General features: G+C 40.1%; 1 protein-coding gene across 2 annotated transcripts in view; it reads left to right on the forward strand.

The window, feature by feature from the left end:
* Positions 1-21,379, forward strand: part of baiap2l1a (BAR/IMD domain containing adaptor protein 2 like 1a) — a 31,015-nt gene that overhangs the window by 5,079 nt on the left and 4,557 nt on the right. Inside the window, exons 4-12 of one of the 2 annotated variants that reach the window (XM_077201138.1) lie at positions 7,729-7,790; positions 8,941-9,012; positions 9,100-9,234; positions 11,734-11,886; positions 12,387-12,542; positions 12,733-12,853; positions 13,053-13,266; positions 15,486-15,545; positions 15,659-15,803. In XM_077201138.1, coding sequence (XP_077057253.1) covers positions 7,729-7,790; positions 8,941-9,012; positions 9,100-9,234; positions 11,734-11,886; positions 12,387-12,542; positions 12,733-12,853; positions 13,053-13,266; positions 15,486-15,545; positions 15,659-15,803 — 1,118 coding nt within the window. The remainder of the gene's footprint in view (positions 1-7,728; positions 7,791-8,940; positions 9,013-9,099; positions 9,235-11,733; positions 11,887-12,386; positions 12,543-12,732; positions 12,854-13,052; positions 13,267-15,485; positions 15,546-15,658; positions 15,804-21,379) is intronic. The other variant, XM_077201139.1, reaches the window with a different exon arrangement.

The following is a 21,379-nucleotide window of genomic DNA, read 5'->3' on the forward strand; positions in this document are numbered from 1 at the left end:
CAATCTTCCGGTTGTTGATTGGATGGAGTCTGGCATACACCACCAGAGAGTAGTGTATTTTATATATTTCAAAATAAGATGAATAACATGCATGTTAAAAAAAATATGGATAATTTGACATCTCATTCTACCTTTAGAGCATAAGACCCACATATTAAAGTGATAGTCTACCCACTTAGGGGGGAGGGGGGGACTATGGTAGTATAGTGCCCATCAACTGTTTGGTTACAGACATTCTTCTAAATATCTTCTTTTGTGATCAGCAGAAGAAAGAAATTCATATTTGGAATTGTATGATTACGTTGTTTTTGCCATATCAATCCAAGTGTGAGTCCTAGTTATTCAACCCGAACCTCAATCACAAGGACAACTTGAGCATGCGTCAGGATGTTTCTCAGTGATATACTACTCCAGTTTGAGGTACAGTATGAGATGTTGCAACTGTAATTCCTCAATATCAGTATTAACTGGTGTATGTCCATCAACAAACCGGTGTTTCAAATTTATTGCGGTGCACAGGCGGGAACTGTATCCGTAATGGTGCATACGTTAGCAGAGCACTAATGTGAATGACTGATGTAACATTAAAGTTTGCCAAACAAATCTTGCTCCATCCTTTATAATTACTCAAAGTAGTAAGAACGACAGACAATCTGCATTAATTGAAACAGTTTTAGGTAATAGTGGGCCATAGCTAATTTACAGAACTATACTGTACTTTCATATTATCCAAATAAATGCAGGTGTACCTTAAGGCGTACATTAGGAATAGTTTGATTCACACAGTCAATTTAGTTATTGTTGTTGTAGCAAGGATTTATTGTCACAGATCAGGTCTCAGTTTCTCTTGCATAATATTAACTTGCTATTGAAAGGATCACCTGTCATGTCCAGAAAACCCTCTTCCATGTCATAGGAAACCATGGCATCATAACTGCATTAGTGTTGTTTAAAAAGAAAGCGATTGTATAAGAGCACCAGGTGTTTTGAATATGTTCATTCTTAAGCCTGCTCTCAGTATTAATAATCTGGAAGTGTAGTGTCAATGGTGAAGAAGCACAGCATTGTACAAACATACAGCAGTTGTGTTTGTAATGTTTTTAGTGTGCTATTTTAGGTTACAACCTTCCAAGAATAAAACCATCGCAGCTGTTAATGGAATTACCAAATGGAAGAGTCTCTCTGTCACTTTCACATATTTTAAGTCGAATTTATGTGTGAATGAGACCTAATATACTGTAGCACAAAAACACATAATTGTTGCCAAGTTGTAGCATGACAGGCACACTTTCTCATTGATGTTACATGAAGAACATAAAACGTAAAAAAAAAAAAACATTTCACAACAATACAATTTTCATACTGGCCTATATGCATAATCATAAAGAACACAAAACAAGCAACAAAACCATGATGGTTGAGCTCCGTGCTCATTTACATGCAACCAAATAATCCGTTAGTAATCGGATTGAAGGCTCAACCTGGACTGAAAAGCCTTCATGTAAACACCTCAATCGATCCGATTGAGCTCGATCCGAACCTTATTTTGATCGGATTGAAAGGGGTGGTTTATTCCTTTTTTAATCTAATAGAGATGACATGTAAACACTTGATTGGATTGAAAACCAAAACTGTGAAAGTACTGCGCATGTGCAATGACGTTGAAATAGCATAATGGCGTATGACGCGCTGAACGAGCTGTTCTTCCTGTTGAATGTGTGTTTGACCTAAAACGTGCAAATTATAAACATTTGCTCTACGATTGTTCAACTGCAATTACAGTAATCAGAGAATTAAGTTTATTTTGAACCATAGTGTCTGGTCTTTATGAATAAACTATGATCCGTATTCTTGACAATACACATCCTGTGATCTTGTGACTATCGCTGATGAGCATATCACGATATTGATGATAAAACGATATATCGTGAAGAACTAGCTGGCGGGTGGATTTCAGTACCAACAAATTGGAAAAAGCCATCGGTGATGGAACCTTGGTGTGCTTTTTGATACCAATCTTTCATTTGAAAGCCACGTTTCTAGCATCTGGAAAACCGCATTCTTCCATCTTAAAAATATATCTAAATTACGACATGCTCTCAATGACAAATGCTGAAAAGTTAGTTAATGTAATGAATCAAGAACCATTACAAGATTATTGTAATGCTCTACTGGGTGGTTGCCCTGCACGCTTAATAAACAAACTTCAGCTGCTAGAGTTCTTACTAGAATCAGGAAGGAAGTATGACCATATTAGCCTGGTTTTGTCAGCACTGCATTGGCTCCCTATTAAACATTGTATAAATTTTAAAATCTTGCTAATTACTTACAAAGCATTAAATGATTAAGCCCCCCAGTACTTTGGTGAGCTCTTAACGCATTATAGTCCTTCACCTCTTTTGCGATCTCAAAATTCTGGCCAGTTGATAATAACTAGAATATCAAAATCAACTGCAGGCGGTAGATCCTTTTCCTATTTAGCACCTAAAGTCTGGAATAGTCTTCCTAGCATTGTTCAGGAAGCAGACAAACTGTCAGTTTAAATCTAGACTGAAAACAAATCTCTTTAACCTGAAAGAGCACGAAAACGTGCTGATCTACCAGGCGAGACATACATGAGTTGGCATGCATTTGATGCATGCAGAGATGGGCAGTAGTTTAATTAAATGTATTTGAAATACGTATTTAATTAATTTTGAGTATTATGTAATTTGTAATTAAATTATTTGAGGGATATAATTTATATTATAATTTGTATTTAAAACACTTATTTAAATATATAATTTTATTTTGCATATATTAACTTTCATCACCAGGCTTAATAGTACAATAGACATATACAATACGAATAGGACTACCAAATTGCCTGTCAAAGTTTTTGGCTAGATGCAAGAAAATCACGTGACGTGACACATCCTATTGACCCTATTAACATTTCCGGGTTTCTCAGAAGTGGCAGTCGTCATAGTTGGGTAAACTTCTATAGCAGTGAATCAGATGCTATATTAAATATATTTTTTGTGTTTACATTTGCTCAAATTTCAAAAGAAAAATGCACAAGCAGCTTCAACACACTCCGCAAAAGATCGGAAATGGAATGTGTTTGAGCGATGGTGCGCTCACAGACACATCGTCCCTTTTCTCTGTTCTGTTCCGGATGTGTTATGCTTTCTGCAGGAGCTTTTAGACAAGGGCAGATTCTTTTCTTCAATAAAGGGTTATCTTGCCGCGATTTCTCTGTGCCATGTGGGGATTGACAGAAATACTCTAGGTCAACACCTGCTTGTATAGAGGTATATGCGAGGTGGTCGGCGTTTGAACATGGTTTCAAAGCCGCTGAATCCGCGCTGGGATCTGTCTGTGGTACTTAATGCACTATCTTAGTCGACTAAAATAACTAGCTTCCGGCAGACGGCCATACGTAAGTCGACTTGCGCCAAAAGAGTAACACTTGACGATGTATGACGTAGGATGTAGGAGTAGCGTGAGCTTTGAAGCCTCTCGTGGTTCAAACAAATAGGGCTGGTCAACCGTGTTCGTAATTACGTTGAGCGTAGGGTGGCCATTTCCATAACACCAAAAAGGACTGAGGGTACGCAAGGTCTCTCGCTCTCTTGATCTCTGCCGCCCGCTGCACGGTTTGGAGCACATACAGTATGTTCTGTCTCGCATGCGCGCTTCTAGATTCCAGGAGATTTTAACTTATTTACGGGCATTAGGGAGCCGCTATCAATATGCGGGATTTTATAGGTTAATTTTTTTTAAACAATTCAGCGCAACTCCAAAAAGGAGGACAAATGAGTGTCCAGCTTGAGGCTGCGCCGGACGCCGGACAGGGGGCTTAAAATCCGGACTGTCCGGCCAGAATCCGGATGTATGGCCACCCTAGTTGAGCGTCAAGTTCAAGGGTTACTCTTTTAGCGTAAATGGATGAGTACGGCCGTCTGCCGGAAGCTAAAATTTTAGTCGGTAAAGTTTTAAATATGGATATTTTTCTTACACGAACCCATCGCTTCACTTCATAAGGCCTTCATTAACCCTTTAATCATGAATGGATGTGCTTTGATGGACTTTCAAAGACATACACCCATTCACTCCCATTATAAAGCTTGGAAGAGCCAGGATATTTTTTAATACAACTCCGATTGTATTCGTCTGAAAGAAGAATGTCATATACACCTAGGATGGCTTCAGGGTGAGTAAATCATGGGCTAATTTTCATTTTTGGGTGAACTATTCCTTTAAATCAATGTAAAGCCACCTTTCCACTGCACACGACATTCGGACTCTCGGAATTCGCCACCTAGTGACAGACTGGCAGTCGTAATGATCTTTTATCATGACAGTATACGGCAACATGTACGTTAAAATCACATCAACACTAAACGTTGATATCCCGATATTCTATACTCTTACATGTGAGGAATGGAAAGGATGGAACTGGATAAAATTCTGATTGTTCCAATCAAATCTGACTTCTGACCTATAATGCTGCCTGAATCATACTCATACCCTGTTCGTTCGTTGGCCAGAGGAGAACTGGTCCCCCGACTGAGCTTGGTTTCTCTCCATTCTGTCAGCTGATGGAGTTTTGGTTCCTTGCCACTGTCGCCTTTTTTCACCTTTGTTGCCATTGGCTTTTGACTTGTTTAGTTGGGGACATTCAATTAAATATTCAACAATAGTATTGATTTGCCTGCATTGACACCATTATATAAGAACTGAACTGAGCTGGGCAATGACATCACAGTTTTCTCCAGAGCGGATATATATATATATATATATATATATATATATATATATATATATATATATATATGTTATATATATGTTATATATATATATATTATATATATATATATATATATATATATATATATATAAATGAACTAAATTAATAAATTTTTTACAACAAACATGAAACATCACTGAATTTACTTAAGCTGGACTGTGATGCTATTTTCTTGCATCAGTTAGAGAATTGCAGTGTAACACTAAACAAGACTTCACAGATAATGAATGAGAAAAGAGTGACGACGCAAAAGAGCGCTCTATTCTGTACGGTTTTCTGTGCGCACCGCACACACCCAAAGCGTGCAGCCATAGACATAAATCTGTACAGTGTGCGACTACTGAACTGAGCTCTCTTTGTCTAAATGGACAAATACACACAATTATGTCTAAATGTCCCGTTTTGGAGAGTATTCACGTAAACACAGTCGGTTATGTCTTTACAGAATGTAAACAGTTGTGAGAAGAATTTTAGATGTGCATCAGTGCAATTGGATCCGTATGTCATTGGACATGATCCAATGTCTTAAAGTGACATTGCGTAATAAACCTAATGCTATCTGCCCTTTAATATTAATCAAAAAACAAAAGAGAAAAGGATTCACTGCTCTTTAATAGTTTTAATAATGATTAATTATATTTAATTTATACAAATGTCTGCCTGAAAGAATAAAGAATGATGTATGCAAGTAGTTATAAAGAATGAATATATCATTCATTGAAAAGAAGACCGTTGTTCTACTTTAGGAGATGTGGTTTTATTTAATTTTAAGATATTTGTTTGTCACAGTAATTAAATCTGTGTCTGTCTTGCATGTTCAAACTTTAAAATCATTCATATTTAAGGGTTAGTTCACCCAAAAATGAAAATTCTGTCAGTATTTACTCACCCTCATGTTGTTCCAACCCCGTAAGTCCTTTTTCAAGAAAAGATATTTTTCTTTCTTTTTAATTTTTGGGTGAACTATCCCTTTAACTGATTAATAGATGTTTTCTCCGGGAGTATATAATGGGTTTGGAATTTCTAAATTAATGCATTACAATTTAACAGAAAACCATTAGATTTTAGTCGACTAAATCTACTGTAGATTAAGTCGACTAAACTCTTATGGTATTTCGTTGACTAAAACTAAAACAATTCAGATGACTAAAATATGACTAAAACTAAATCAACATTTGCTGTCACAATTAACACTGGTTACATCGTAAAAAATGGCATCTACGCTTGTATTAGTCTCTCTTTTTATCCAGAGGTTTACTGTTCTCAGCCGAATTCAGGCCGAAACCAGATCAGATTACGGACCTGCTCCTAGACACGATCATAACACAGCCCTGAAATGTCAGCAGAGACCGTGTCAACTAGACTATCCCCTGTGAAGGCCTCATCGACACGACAGATGTTTTTTTTCTCTGTACAGATGAAAACGTTATCAAAATGTTTCCCGTTCACACAGTTCTGCGGAAACAACTAAAAACGCTGTATTATGCATGCCAGATAAGTAATTGGCAATGTCACTTTATAAAGAAAGAATATGCGCCCATGCACATACACATTTAAACTCGCCTGTCTGTCGACTAAACATGTAATACGCATGTGCATGCCATCAACGTTTTTAATGTGTACATGGGTGTAACAGTTTATAATGTGTTGCTTATAACGGTGCCGCTTTTAAAACTCGTTTTCAAAAACTTGGACTTTGAAACCTAATTCAAAGTTTGGTTCTCAGGCCACTAAAACGCAGTTGTCGTGTAAATGAACAGCCAGAGTGCATTTAAAAGTTTTTTTGTTTCCAGTTGTAAACAGTGTCGTGTAAGCACCCCCTAAGTTAATAACTAATAATTTTTATAACGGGAAATGAATCAATTAAAAACTTACTTAAGCTAGACAATGACTTTCTTCTAGAGCTGCTGTACAGACAAAACAATCTTTCTATTATCCTATTATCACTGTAAAGCTGCTTTGAAACAATCTGTATTGTAAAAAATGCTATATAAAGGTGACTTGACTTGTTGCCCAGATAGCTAGTGTGCAATCTGCTGGTGACATGATGGAACATCCTTGAGATGGCCAGGTCTTGTGAATAGATCCAATCACATCACAGCATATGTGATATTAAAAATATCTATATGGCATTTTTCCCCATGGTATCGATGTCAAAATTGTTGCCAGTGAAAATACTTAATGGCTAACTTTGGAGAACCACTAGCCACAGTGGGTGGTGAGCAAATAAGTTAATGTCAAACTCTGATTGTAAATAGTCTGAAATCAACATGATGCATCTTTCAAATCTCATTTTATCTGTAATATGACATATTTGTGAAATGGGATAATCATTGTAAAAAATTGCCGGATGAGAACTGATTTGATCAAGAAAAAAGCCGGGGAGGCAGAAATTACATTTACTAGGGGTACATTTTGATTTCTGTTGTATTACATTTTTTCATTTAGCTTTTATACATTTAAAAGTTGATTTTAGTGATAATAATTCTCCATTTAGACTTTTTGGGATGCCCTGTAACCTCTGTAAGGTTGAGTACCTTTTGCTACATCTCTGGGGTTGTGAAAACACAGAGCAGGTGCTGACACTCTCAGTACAAAGACTGCATTTACCAACTCACTCCACTGACCTTACCATGCTAATGATGCTTTTATAACTGCTAGATGAGTGATAATGCTGCAGCTCACCTCAGTTTGTTTGCTCTGGGGTTTGTTTTTATGAGCAACACTAATGGAGCCCTAGCAAGACGAAATGATACTGATCATACGGAGTAGGAGAGACGCATGCTAAAGGTGTAGTCATAAAAGAATACAGAAGTCTAAAATACAATTTGATACCTCTCTGAAGGTAACTTTGAACTGTCCAGTTGAGATGGAAACAAAACTCTGTAATGTAAAAAATCAGTAATGTAGCAATAATGTTTCATTTTTATTCTCAGGCGTGGTGTTGATGGAGATTTCAGAAGTGCACAAGAAGGTCCAACTGGAGCTGGATGAGTCTGTAAGTATGCAAGGTTCTTCATATGGTTTATGATCTTCATGCATTCCTCTTTTTTTTCTCTTATTCCTTTCCAAGTCCAGAAGAAGCTGAAGAACACATGTTCTGTATATTCCACAAATTAAAGTAATAAATTAATACATTTTTCCTTTCAAAATTTAGCATACTCTTGATTCTTCATATTGTGTGTTGCCTTCATCAATGACTGCTTGGAGCCTTTTGTGGTTTTCCAACAGCATAATTTTTGTAAATTCAGAATTATTATTATATTGCCTTGTGGAATGTATACACTACTGTTCAAAAGTTTGTGGTCAAAAATTCTTATTAATACTTTTCTTCAACAAGGATTCATTAAATTGATCAAAAGTGAGTGTAAAGACATTTATAATGTCACAAAAGATTTGAACTTTTGAGTTTTCTATTCATCAAAGAATCCTGAAAAAAATTTATCACCTGTACAATACTGATGATAGTAAATGTTTCTTGAGCACTAAATCAGCATATTAGAATGATTTCTGAAGGATCATGTGACACTAAAGACTGGAGTTATGGCTGCTGAAAATACAGCTTTGCCATCACAGGAATAAAATACATTTTATAATATATTAAATAAAAACAGTAATTTTAAATAAATTAAATGTACATTTTACAGTGTTGTAGGGCTTTAATAAAAAAACTAAATAATTTTTTTATGAAATACATCTTCAAGTGTTAACCTACGAGCAGCACTGTACCAGGCAATGCACTTGGACGAAACCTTTAGGGCATGAGCTTTGTGAATTTGTAACTTCAAACATTTTTGTAGTCACATGATTTGACATTATAAATTATATAGTCATATTTTGCCTTAGGGATAGTGTGTGCTGAACTTATCTGTGGTATGTGACTGTGTTGAGGGCTACTGACCCTTTGCTCTCTTGACTTTCAGAGCATTTCTTCCTCCAAAACCTTTTTTTATCAAATGATCTTAGGTATTCAAACTCACAGCGTTATGAATATTTAACCATTGAAGCTGATAAGATAACCCTCTTTGTTCGAATTCTCTACTTAGTCATGTTATCGTAGTATTGGAATGATTTCATGCAATTTCACTGATATTGATTTTTTATCGCTGTGTGATGATGATTTATTGCCATTAACCTTGTTGTTACAGTTCATGAAGTTCCACAGAGAGCTCATTGCTGAACTTGAAAAGAAAACTGATATGGATATCAAGTACATGAATGTGAGTATTGTGTGTTTTTCTAGTTATACTTCCCATATTGCACTTACCTGCACTTACCACGATACTGTGGTATTACATTCCCTCTAGGCCACGTTCAAAAGATACCAGTCAGAACACAAATTAAAGCAAGACTTCTTGGACAAATCACAGGCTGACCTGAAGAAACTGCGCCGGAAAAGTCAAGGGAAGCATTTGTCCAAGTATGAGATCAAAGAAAATGAGGTAAGCATTTATTGTATTTTTGCTATGAAATCTATCTATCTGGCAGTCTTTTCTGTCTGATTATTCAACAAAGCTGTTCCTTTTGTAGTCCTAATATGTGGATGAGAATTGGCATTTTTGAGCCATGGTTTCCCTCTGGGCAGGGCCTGAAGTTAACTTTTTTGACCACCAGCCACGGTGGCAGGTGGATTTAAAAAACCACCTGCCACAGTAACTTTTTACCAGCCAATTTTTTGTTTGTTTAGTTTTTTTGCCTCATAAAGGTGAAAAATAGAAATCACACAAACATTGTTCTTTAACTTGTAAGAATTCACATTTAAGTGCTGTCAAGTAATTAACAAAATCATTATAAGTAATAACTCTTAAGGGGGTTGCAGAACCACGTCTTTAAAATTCGAACACATTATTTTCTATCAGTGTACACACACCAGCGGCGCCACTCGGCGTCTGTCCACGGCGCCCAGCAACGGCTCAGGACGTTGTTCAAAATCCTGCCGCGCCACAGAGCGCCGTTTACATAGTTTTACATTAAATGTACATTTATTTGTCTCAAATCGTCGTTAATGTATATACTGACTTCACCCTGTAATGCAATATACATTTAGTTTTACATGCATTCACAGAAATCAGCTGCTTGAATGAAAATTGTTGATGTTATCGGTCAGATGGAAAAAAAATAATAAAAATGAATCCCTCAATTCTCATTGGCTACCCGCCAATGTGGCTGGTAGATTGACAGTTTTACCCGCCAATTGCAAAATTCACCCACATTTGGCGCGTGGTCAGGTGTTAATTTCAGGCCCTGCCTCTGGGTTTTTAGGCTAGTGGCAACAATTTATAATTAATAATGTCTGTGATTTAATATTACTTGAATAGACATGCTCTCGAGAAAAAATTACACAGTCATACATCAATCATGAATTTTGCAGCTACTGTGCCATTACTGTGTAACGAAAAAGAAAAATGTTGGGCGGGGACTTGGTTATGCATTGATTGTTGATTGGATTTTGAGATGTTGCACTCAAAAGTGGAGGCAGATGAATGTGAGTTAGCAGGGGCAGGGTTCAAGTGGACTAAATTATACTTATAGTCCTACATACGTCACCAGATAAAAGGTCCAGTATGTCATTTTGAATAAACATTATTAGGTCAATTTTTTTAATGAAAGGCATGCATGAATGATTTGTTCATATATTTTGGAGGGCAAAATGTAAAAATATTTTCAAGTAGTATCCATGTCATACAATATTTTACTTATAAATCCAAAATCTAAAAGCCAAAAGGAAGTTCTCAAGTGAACCAATGACAAATGGCTGACTCTACATGACAAAGGGAACGGCTTGATTCAATTTAGTTTCTGACTCAATATCAGGAACATGATATGACACTTAATACGCTCTACTGGGGTGGGCTCTATTAATTTGGCGTTTTAATAGCTCACCATTGTTCCTCGTTTCAAAGGCGTACTGTTTCTTTGAACGGCTAGCAATGTAAAACTTTTTTTTATGTAATTTGTTTGCTTTTGAGTGTCTTTTTTGACAGATATCTGAAGGAAAATTGAACTGAGCTGCTGAGTTTAACAAAGCATCACGCACGATTATGTAAATTGTTTTAACTGAGTCAAACATTAGCATTCAAATGCTTTTTAGTCACAATAAATCTGAAACTTGAAATTGCCATTGTAAACACGGTATCAAACGTAAAGCTCAGACATTTGGTGAGTTCGAGTCCTGACTTTAGGTCCTTTCCTGGTCCAATTCCCCTCTCCCGTGATTTCCTTTCTGTCCTCCTTCTGTCCTATATAACATAAAAATAAAAAATCTTTTTGTGTGGGGGCAGATGATGTACATATATAAAAACTTTTTTCCTGCAAGTATGTACATCTTGAGTTGATGAAATGTCATTCACCTCAGTAGTGACTAGAATCTTATCCAAAAACATGTCAGATCATGTCCCTGACAAAACCCACCGAGTCATAATTTTAGATAGCTATGAAGTCATATCATGCATTCATATTGCACTGAGAGACAATATTTGTTGTGTGGGACTTGCGTGTCCAGGCATGATCCGCGAACGATTCTGAAAACAACTCCAAGGAAACAAGCAACGTTCACAGTCACTATGACAACTTGCACAGAACTACTGTATAATAGTGAGGGGATTCCTGTGAAGAAGAACAGAGCTCTGTTTCTAGTGTCATTTTCACAGGTCTGCTGGGTAACAGCTCTGTTCTATAAAAGCATAGACTCCTCAGTCTGAAAAAAGAGTTACTCACAAGAAAATGACAGCATTAGCATGAGGTGTTGACTGTGTGGACTTCTTAATATGTTGATGTATCTCATTTGGTTAAATGTGATGTTTTGTTTGTATTTCTCAATGAAATCTGTCCCAAAAAGATGTATTTCAAGCAAGAAATCAAGTATATCTGTCCCATTTTCGCTGACTACTATGAGCGTATCATGTGATGCAGCCATATCGTATGATTGATTTCATCTCTAGTGTATGGAGACCATATCATCCCGGCAGACAGACATGCAGAGCTTTATTGCTGAAGGATGTAAGGAGGCTCTGATGGAAGAGAAAAGGAGGTTCTGTTTCCTAGTGGACAAACACTGTGCCTTCTCCTATCAGCTAGCAGCCTTCCATGACAAGGTAACCCACTGAAAATATTCAGAGTCAAATTTTAAACTTGCTGATTTTCCAGTTAATATTGTTGTTAGACTTTGGGAACAACAAGAAATTAAAATGGTACAAGTCCACTACTTTTGAAGAGTTTTGGTTTAGTACAATAGTTTTTGGTTTAGTACAATAGTTTTAATGCCTTTAAAAAGACGATTAAAAAAAATAATTATAAAATGTAATTCATTCCTGTGATGCAAAGCTGATTTTTTAGCAGCCATAACTCCAGTCTTGCATGATAATTCAGAAATCATTCTAATATGCTGATTTGGAAATCCTTTTTCAGTATTATTTGATGAATAGAAAGGTGACGAAAATAACAGAATTAATTTGAAATGGAAATCTTTTGTAACATTATAAATGCCTTAACTGGTAAGTAAAAAAAAAAAACATACTGACCCTAACATTTTGAACGGTTGTGTACCTTGTTTGCATTTTCTTTCTTCAAACTGTATGTGCACTTGAACCCACAGGCCAAGGAGATACTGACCGTCAAACTGCCCAGCTGGCAAGATAAGTGTACCGATGTCACCAGGGTACCAGACACAGTGATATCCATGATTGAGGGTCTGCGGACTTCAATGTTAGCCATACCCGAGTCCTCGCCTACATTGGAATGTCGTGAGAGGGTTAGTCTAATGTTAGAACATGGTGTACCACGATTAAATTTACATATGACTGTTTAAATGGTATTTTTTGTTTGTTTGTTTGTTTGTTTGAGAGCCACATAGCATTCACGTTTAAGCCAAAACATCAACGCGTTGAGTTGTTAACTTTTATTGAAAAAAGGCATACTGATTTTTTTTTTTTTCTCTTCAGACCAATTCCAGTTTGATTGTTCCGCCCCCAGCCCCTTCACTCAAAGCCCACACAAGTCCACTGGCCAGCATGTTCTCCCAGGACATTCCCAAAAGCCCCATCTCATCAGACCAGTACTCAGGCAAGCTGACGGCTCCCTTGCACTTCGATCTAATCAGACTTCATCACTGCTGCTCTCAACAATCAAGTGCAGTACAGTAGTCTTTTTTGTTGATGAGGCAGTCCTTGAAACATCGCTGTGATTACTAATTTAGCTGATTACTGCCTCTGAATATCTTTAGTTAATGTCACTTAAGTTGCGCTTGCTTTGAAATCAACAGATCTAGACAGTCTAGATGGAAACAGCCTTTCTAGGTCTGCGTCTGTGTCTAGCGGTATAGATGTGGCCAAGAAGAACAGGGTGCAAACTATCTTCCCCCACACAGCGGGAAATAACGAGACCCTGCTGAGCTTTGATGATGGAGACATTATCACGCTGCTTATCCAAGAGGAGCGAGATGGATGGCTATATGGAGAACTAGAACATACTGGACAGTAAGTGCTAAAAAAAAACATTCATTCAATTCAAAATTGTTTTTCATCCTTTAAAGGATAGTTCATCCCAAAATGAAAGTTCAGTCATAATTTACTCACCCTCATGATGTTCTAAACTTAAATTATGTTCCTTTTTCTGTGGAAAACAAAAGAAAGTTTCCATGGACTTTAATTAGGAACAAACAGTTGAAGCATTCTTTAAAATATCTTTAATGTTCTGCTAAATAAGTCATATACAGTGTTTCCTCTAGGATTTTTTTCATTGGGGGGGGTGGTAGACCCCCGAAACTACTAGTGTTACAGAGCGGGCATGTTATGGATACTTGCAGTAGGCGGTTGTCGGTGCATTTCTAGAGTGAGCTGAAATGACAAGTGTGCACATAAATAGTCTTATTGCGGTTTAATATTCATACACTAGTCTATATCGCGATTTGATTTCAAGTGACTGCTCTTTATTCTTCATCAAAAAAATAAAAAATTCCGTGAAATTCCGCATTACAGTAAATTACGTTTTTTCCGCGATTCTGTCCGCTTTTTTGCATCGCGGAAATCATAGGGCCCTACACATTCTTTGCTTTTCATTGTCTAGAGTTAGAGTTTAATCTAACTTGCTGTATTTTTGCTGAAGTCCGGTGCTTTTGCTAATAGCACGGTTCTTGCTCCCTCCTCAGAAAATTGCAATGAGCTTGTATTTAATCCTCTATCGTCAGTTGCCAATCTAACACAGAGGCTGGCTTTGCTTGAGTTGTTTCTCTGGATTTTGTTGATTTTAAGAGATAAAGCAAATTTTCTGCCATTGTTACTGCTAAACTACATGGAGCTCGCAAGTCCGTTTTTTTTTTTTTACATATATATTTTGGTTGGGAAAACACTGATATTGGTTTGGAACAATATGAGGCTCATTAAAGACACTGCAACTTTTCATTTATATTTCCTTTGTCCATGGTACCCCTTTGGCACTTGGATGATAGCAACATTAGCTTTTCTGAGCTGGAAATACTGGCTCCATGATTCTGTTTGTCAGATTTACTCTTTGCACAATTTGGTAAGGCATGTTCAACATGTCAAACATGTTCGATGTGCTTACACAAGTCATTACGAGGGAACAAGCACGCTGGCGTAAACCTTTGCAGGGCAGTAGATTTATTCGCCCAAACAAAAGTGGTGGCTTCAGTTAGACATGATGAGTTCTCCACTTATCACAGTCTTTATATTTCCAAATGAAAGTTTTCTTGACCTGGGAATGTGCTTCCAATTTGGGTGGTGTAACAACGGGGCGGGCTGACATTTGACCTGACACGTTTAGAGCGAGTTTGAGTAAGGAATTATTTATAAATGAGAATGTAGATTGAAACTTCAAATGAATTGAGTTTTGTTTTCACATTTAGTAGTTTTTAAAGTCTGCATGAAATCAAAATTTACACTATTTAGATTGTTAGCGCATATTACTAGTCTTGAAAGATTATTTCATGGAAGTTAATCCACAGAAAAATGTGTGTCACACAGCTCTGCTTTATCATAAAAACTCAGCAAAAGAATATCGATTTCTTGATGCACATAATTATGTTTAACTGTTCTTTAGGATGAAGCTGATTTTTGATTAGATTAGTTAAACTATCTGATTGTTTTTCTTTTGCCTTTTTGAAAACAACAGTTTTTTGCAACTTTATTTGGTGATGCTGGTGGCTTATTAAAAACATCATTTAAAAGCTAACAGGTGAATCTGTTTGTTATATTAATATTTAAATGTAATCATTTATTCATAGCGGCATACAAACCAAGTGAAAGCATCAGTGTCTGTGCTTTGTGTGGTCTTACACTTGTTTATTTTGTATAATTTAATGAGCAGCTCTGTTATCTCTGACTAGATCTGCCATTTCAGAGGTCTGAGGTCCACAGATTTTCTCTCTCTACCCATTATGCTGGCGCCACTATTTTGAGAAGTAAAAATGTCTTAATGCACTGACGCACTCTTGAAGGCTCAGTTCAAAGTTATCCACAGCTGGCGGTGTGACAGTTCCTAAGCAACCAAAACCAAATGAACTCTTAATACTACATGGTGTTTCGCTGTATATTTGTGCCACTACAGTGGTTTCTAATTAGTCATACAACGGCAGAGAACAAAAAATTGTCTTAATGCATGTGGAAATGGAGCTGGCACCCATTTTTGTTAGAAAATCATGATGCACATTATGGATATTTTTTGCTTTCAATTGCAGGCGGGGCTGGTTTCCCTCATCTTATTGCCGGACGTACAACGAGCCAGTAATCACAAACAGGTGAGTCTGCTCTTTCTTTTATTTTAGAGCAAAAATGATGGGATTTCAACTGAATATAATGCTTAACTAACCATTAACAAACAGTAAGACATCAATTTATGTACTTTGTTCAGCAGAGTCGAGAGTGTGACTGATCTTCCAGAGCAGCCGGAGGAAGACGAGGAGGTGGAGGAACCCATGCTGCTGCCCCCGCCTGACTACAGTGACTCATCTAGGGACAGACCCATCAAGCACTCCACCCCCTCTCCACAGAACACGGTAAACACAGTGCAGTGGCAAATAGGAATGCTGAGAGCAAAGTTAGTTGGAAAAGTAGCCATTTTCTGGAAAGAGAGACACGGAAGTATCTATGCGTCTTATCTTTTTGTGGCTGAAATAAAGAAGGCAAAGTCATTCTGGGAGGTTGTCACCTGATCGAATCAGGTTTTCCTCTAGGGCAAAAAGGAAGCATCTTTGTTGATTCTGGAACAACTTTCCAATCAACCAATAAGATTTAAGGGGCAAGTTTACATTTTGTCAAGTTGATGCTTATGACTTATGGGGCTTCTAAATCAGTGTTATTCACCTATTATTTCACTTTAGGGAAAAGTTATGGGGAGTGTTTGGTTTAGGGATAGGGTTAGGACAAAATTTTCGGACAGGAATGTTGTTCCAGGATGCTCCCAGCCATGTTTTTCAAGCAGAACAACTGTTTTTAACATTGATAAAGGATCATGTGACACTGGCAAAATGGCTACTGAAAATTAAGCATTGCCATCATAGGAATAAATTACATTTTTAAAATGAATTAAAGAACATTTATATTTTTAAATACTACTGTATTGAACTGTACAACATATGGGGCCTGTTTACACCTGTTCACTTTATGAACAGGTGTAAACAGGTTTTTTTACTGATCGGATAACCATCCAATTTGTTAAAACTGTTCCATTTAGAATTGGCCACATAAATGTGTCTCCGCAAAACGAATATAAATCCGATCTTCAATCCCCACGTTGTATGCAAATTTAAGTTCACGTCGACGAAAGCAACAGATACACGCTGCATTTTATTTATCTTCAGCTAATCTAAAGATCAAAGACCGCAATAGGAGAGCGAGCAGCGCTAACACTAGTACGATAATTTAGTCCAAGTTAGTTTGATTTAGTCTCACTATTAATGAAGATGACTGTGTGTTGAGTTTCAGGATGCAACGCCGAACCTTCATTTTCGGCAGTTTCCATTTAAATTTCATTTTTTCATTTTGGGAAGAGTAAAACCGGATGCATTTACACTTGCCCAGTTTCATTTGGAATGCGTCTCAAGATTTATTTAAGTTAAAATTAAGACTACCATTTCTGAGTCGCAAGTAAATTTGTGACACTGACCATGTGAACTCTTCGTACATGCAGTCAGATGTTCTTCCATTGAAGCTCAAGATACTCTTTTGATCATCTCATCATGCTGAAGAACATGGTTATCATGTTTTACATACAATAAAAAATTTAATTTACATACATACAGCCTTGTACAATAGGCTTTAAATTGTAAAAATTAGATCTACATAAGTTACAAGTTACTTATAAGACCTGCAATAATGTAACATTTGTTCTTTGCCAGGGGGCCTAGGGAGTGGTAGATAAATGCTCTGCATTGCTATCATTGTGAAAAATAAAAAGACATCTGAAAAATGTTCCCTACCTGGTTTGTTTTCTCTATTCTCTAGAGTATTGCACTATATTAACTGATGTCAAACTGTATGTGAGTATCTGGCTCTCTCTCCTGAATGACCTCAAGACACATGTACTGCCTCAGGGCAACAAGATCAAAGTGTTTAGACACAACTAATTCACCTTGAATGTGATCATATGATGGTGGGCTGGTGACTCTTGTAGATATGTGGACTGTTGTTGTGGCAGGTATGTGAACTTAAGTCTGTCCTCTGATGACAAAATCACCCAAAAAAAGGAAAACTGTCATTTACTCCACTTCAGTGGTTTTCAACCCTGGTCCTGGGGACCCGCAGCTCTGCATATTCTGTATGTTAACACACCTGATTCAGATCATCAGCTCATGAACTGAACTAAGTGTGTCAGATAAGAGAGACATGTGCAGAGCAGTGGGTCCCCAGGCCCAGGATTGAAAACGTACTCGGTTACTAACGTAACCTCGGTTCTCTCTAGAGAGGGAACGAGTACTGCGTAATATCTTACGCTATGGGGAAAACCTCTTTTCCACGAGATATTGAAGCCAAAAATTATCCTTTAATTTTGATTAATGTAAAACGCTGTGCGGCAGCGTGCAGACATAGGCAAGACGGCTCGCGCGCCTATTGGCTGCCCTGCGGCCACAGCAGCAAGCCTATCGAGAGAGGCCCTGCGTGACGTGACATGGGGGTACTTCGCGCCCATTTCGTCGCGTCCCGCCAGAATAGGCGTGGCCTTGGCCTATAAATACGCTCGACAGGCTGATACAAACTGGTTTTCAACGTTGAAGCGAACCAGCGCTGTTGTATGCACGGCAAGATACGCAGTACTCGTTCCCTCTCTAGAGAGAACCGAGGTTAAGTTAGTAACCGAGTACGTTCTCTTACGAGAGTATCTCTCGTACTGCGTAATATCTTACGCTATGGGGAACACAATGTAAGACGCCGTGCGTACTGGGATCCGACACCAAAGTCCCAAGGGCAGTAGCCCGGGGCTCATATAGTGCATAATCACCGTAGACTCACAGAGAGTCGGAGAAGAGAGGCTACCAGCATCATTCCCCACGTAATAGCATCCCATAGGAGCTAGTTATGTCAACAATATATCCCGCAGACAGGGTGAACGCGTTCAGCCTGAACTGGGCAAAAATACGGGCTATTCAACACCCATGGAAGTGTTCCATCGATCAGTGAGTGATACTCAATCAAAACTCAGCATTTTGCGCCGGCGCAGCGGGACAGATAGTACTGAATTCTAGACCGACAGCAGCTTGGCCTGTAAGGCGGGAACTTCTAGGTTATAGAACCTTATAAATGTAGACGGCGAGGCCCAGCCTGCCGCCATACAGATATCATGCAAGGAAATCCCACTAGACCACGCCCACGAAGAGGCCACGCCTCTCGTGGAGTGCGCTCTGACACCCAAAGGACACTGCAGGCCCTTAGAAGTGTAAGCCAGCGCTATGGCATCGACTATCCATCTGGATAGGCTCTGTTTTGATGCGGCCAGTCCCTTGGAGCGTCCGCCAAACAAAACAAAGAGCTGCTCGGTCTGCCTGAAGACAGACGAGCGGGACACATAAGCTCTCAGCACCCTGACGGGGCAAAGGAGATTAGCATCCGCTTCCTCATTGTTCACCGGGAGGGCGCACAGGGAAATAACCTGGGCCCTGAACGGTGTGTTGAGGGATTTTGGCACGTACCCGTGCCTTGGTTTGAGTATGACTTTTGAGTCATTAGGCCCAAACTCAATACAGGACGCGCTTACTGAAAGCGCTTGCAAGTCCCCCACGCGCTTCATTGAAGCAAGAGCCACAAGAAATACCGTTTTGAAAGACAGGTGCTTCATGTCTGACAAATGGATTGGCTCGAATGGGGCACCTTTCAGGGCTTCCAGAACCGTAGAAAGGTCCCACATAGGGACTGAGGGAGGTCTGGAAGGATTCAGCCTCCGCGCTCCCCTGAGGAATCGCACGACACGGTCGTTCTTCCCCAGTGACTGGCCAGACGTCGGTTTTGCAAACGCCGCTATGGCCGCCACGTATACTTTGAGCGTGGACGGGGTTCTACCCTTATCCAGCAGCTCCTGAAGGAAGGAGAGCACTTCCGTAACCCCGCAGTCTACGGGTGTAAAGCCCTGAGCTTGACACCAGGTAGAGAACACTGACCATTTCGAGGAGTAGAGCCGTCTAGTAGACGGGGCCCTAGCCTGCGTGATCGTGTTTAACACTCCCTCCGGGAGGTTAGCGGGTACCCGTTGATGGCCCACACATGTAGGGACCATAACTCCGGGCGAGGATGCCAAATCGAGCCCTTTGCCTGAGAGAGGAGGTCTCTCCTCACCGGTATCGGCCACGGGGCAGTGCTGGCCAGCTGCATCAGGACTGGGAACCAGGTTTGGTTCGTCCATAGCGGAGCCACGAGCAGCACTGGGCATCCATTTTCCCTGATTCGTTCCAGCACTTGGGGCAGGAGCGAGACGGGGGGAAAAGCATAGAGGGGGCGTCGGGGCCATACGTGGGCCAGCGCGTCCCTGCTCTTGGAGAAAAAGTCCGGACAGTGAGCGTTTTCCTGGGACGCGAACAGGTCCACCTGCGCTCTGCCGAATGTCTCCCACAGCAGTTGGATCGTCTGCGGGTGCAGCGACCATTCCCCTGCTGGGACATTGTTTCTGGACAGTCTGTCTGGTCCCAGATTCAGGTGACCAGGCACATGCGCTGCTTTCAGTGAAAGCAGGTTGTGCTGAGCCCAGCCCAGGAGGCGTTTCGTCAGCCTGTAAAGGCTTCGGGACCTGGTGCCGCCCTGGTGATTTATGTATGCCACCACTGACATGTTGTCCGACCGGACTAAGACGTGGCGGCCTTTTATCTGGGGACAAAAACGCCTTAGCGCGTTGTCTACTGCCAGCATTTCTAGACAGTTTATGTGTAGGAGCTTCTCCCGTTCTGACCACTGGCCAAAGAACGGTCTGCCCTCGAGCAGTGCTCCCCACCCCGAGGTGGAGGCGTCCGTGGACACCACCATCACAGTCGAGGGAGTCCCCAGACTCACGCCTGACTGGTACCAGTCGGCTTTTTTCCAAGGTTTCAGAGCCGAGACGCATTTCCTGTCGACCCTGAGGCGAAACAGACCAGCGGCCCAAGCCCCGGGCGGAACTCGTGCTTTCAGCCATAACTGCAGTGGGCGCATGCGAAGCAGGCCCAGCTGAAGTACTGAAGATGCTGAGGCCATAAGGCCCAGCATTTTCTGAAACCGTTTGAGCTGGACTATAGAGCCGCGGCGGAAGGATTTCACGGCGCGCTGAATGTTCAGTCCTCGCTCCGGCGACAGACGTGCTGTCATAGACAGGGAGTCCATCACTGTTCCCAGGAAGGAGATTTCCTGGCTGGGAGACAGCGAACTCTTCGCCCAATTGACTGTGAGACCCAAATTCTCGAGATGCTCGAGTAATGCGGTCTTGTGTTCTATGAGCTCTGATCGTGATCGAGCTAGAATCAACCAGTCGTCCAAGTAGTTCAAAACTCGCATGCCCTGAAGTCTCAGGGGTGCGAGAGCCGCGTCCATGCACTTCGTGAATATACGGGGTGCTGGAGACAGGCCGAACGGTAGGACTGTGTATTGATATGCCTGGCCCTCGAAGGCGAATCTCAAGAATCGCCTGTGACGTGACGCAATCTGTATTTGGAAATAGGCGTCTTTCAGATCTATTGACATGAACCAGTCTCCCTGGCGCACGTGCGCGAGGATTTTGCTGGTTGTCAGCATTTTGAACTTGCGTTTCAGAAGCGCTTTGTTCAATTGTCGCAGATCTAGAATGGGTCTGAGACCCCCGTCTTTTTTCGGTACCAGAAAATATCTGCTGTATACACCCCCTTCGCTCTGAGCCTGAGATAAAGGTTCTATGGCCCCTTTGCTCAGTAGTTTCGCTATTTCGGTTCGAAGTAGATGAGATACTTCGTTGTCCACCGTGGTTTCGACACGCGCCGTGCAACGGCGGGGACGTCGAGCGAACTGTAGCGAATAGCCTCTCTTTATAGTGTTCAACACCCATTCTGATACCCCGGGAAGCATTGCCCATGCATTCGCGTGGATAGCTAGAGGCAGAATGATATCCGGGCTCTGGCCGCGGCACAGCGGCGGCTGCAGAGCT

This window comes from Siphateles boraxobius, unplaced genomic scaffold, assembly GCF_051911475.1.
Source record: "Siphateles boraxobius isolate OS27281-9 unplaced genomic scaffold, OSU_SipBor_1 46, whole genome shotgun sequence".
NCBI lineage: Eukaryota > Metazoa > Chordata > Actinopteri > Cypriniformes > Leuciscidae > Siphateles > Siphateles boraxobius.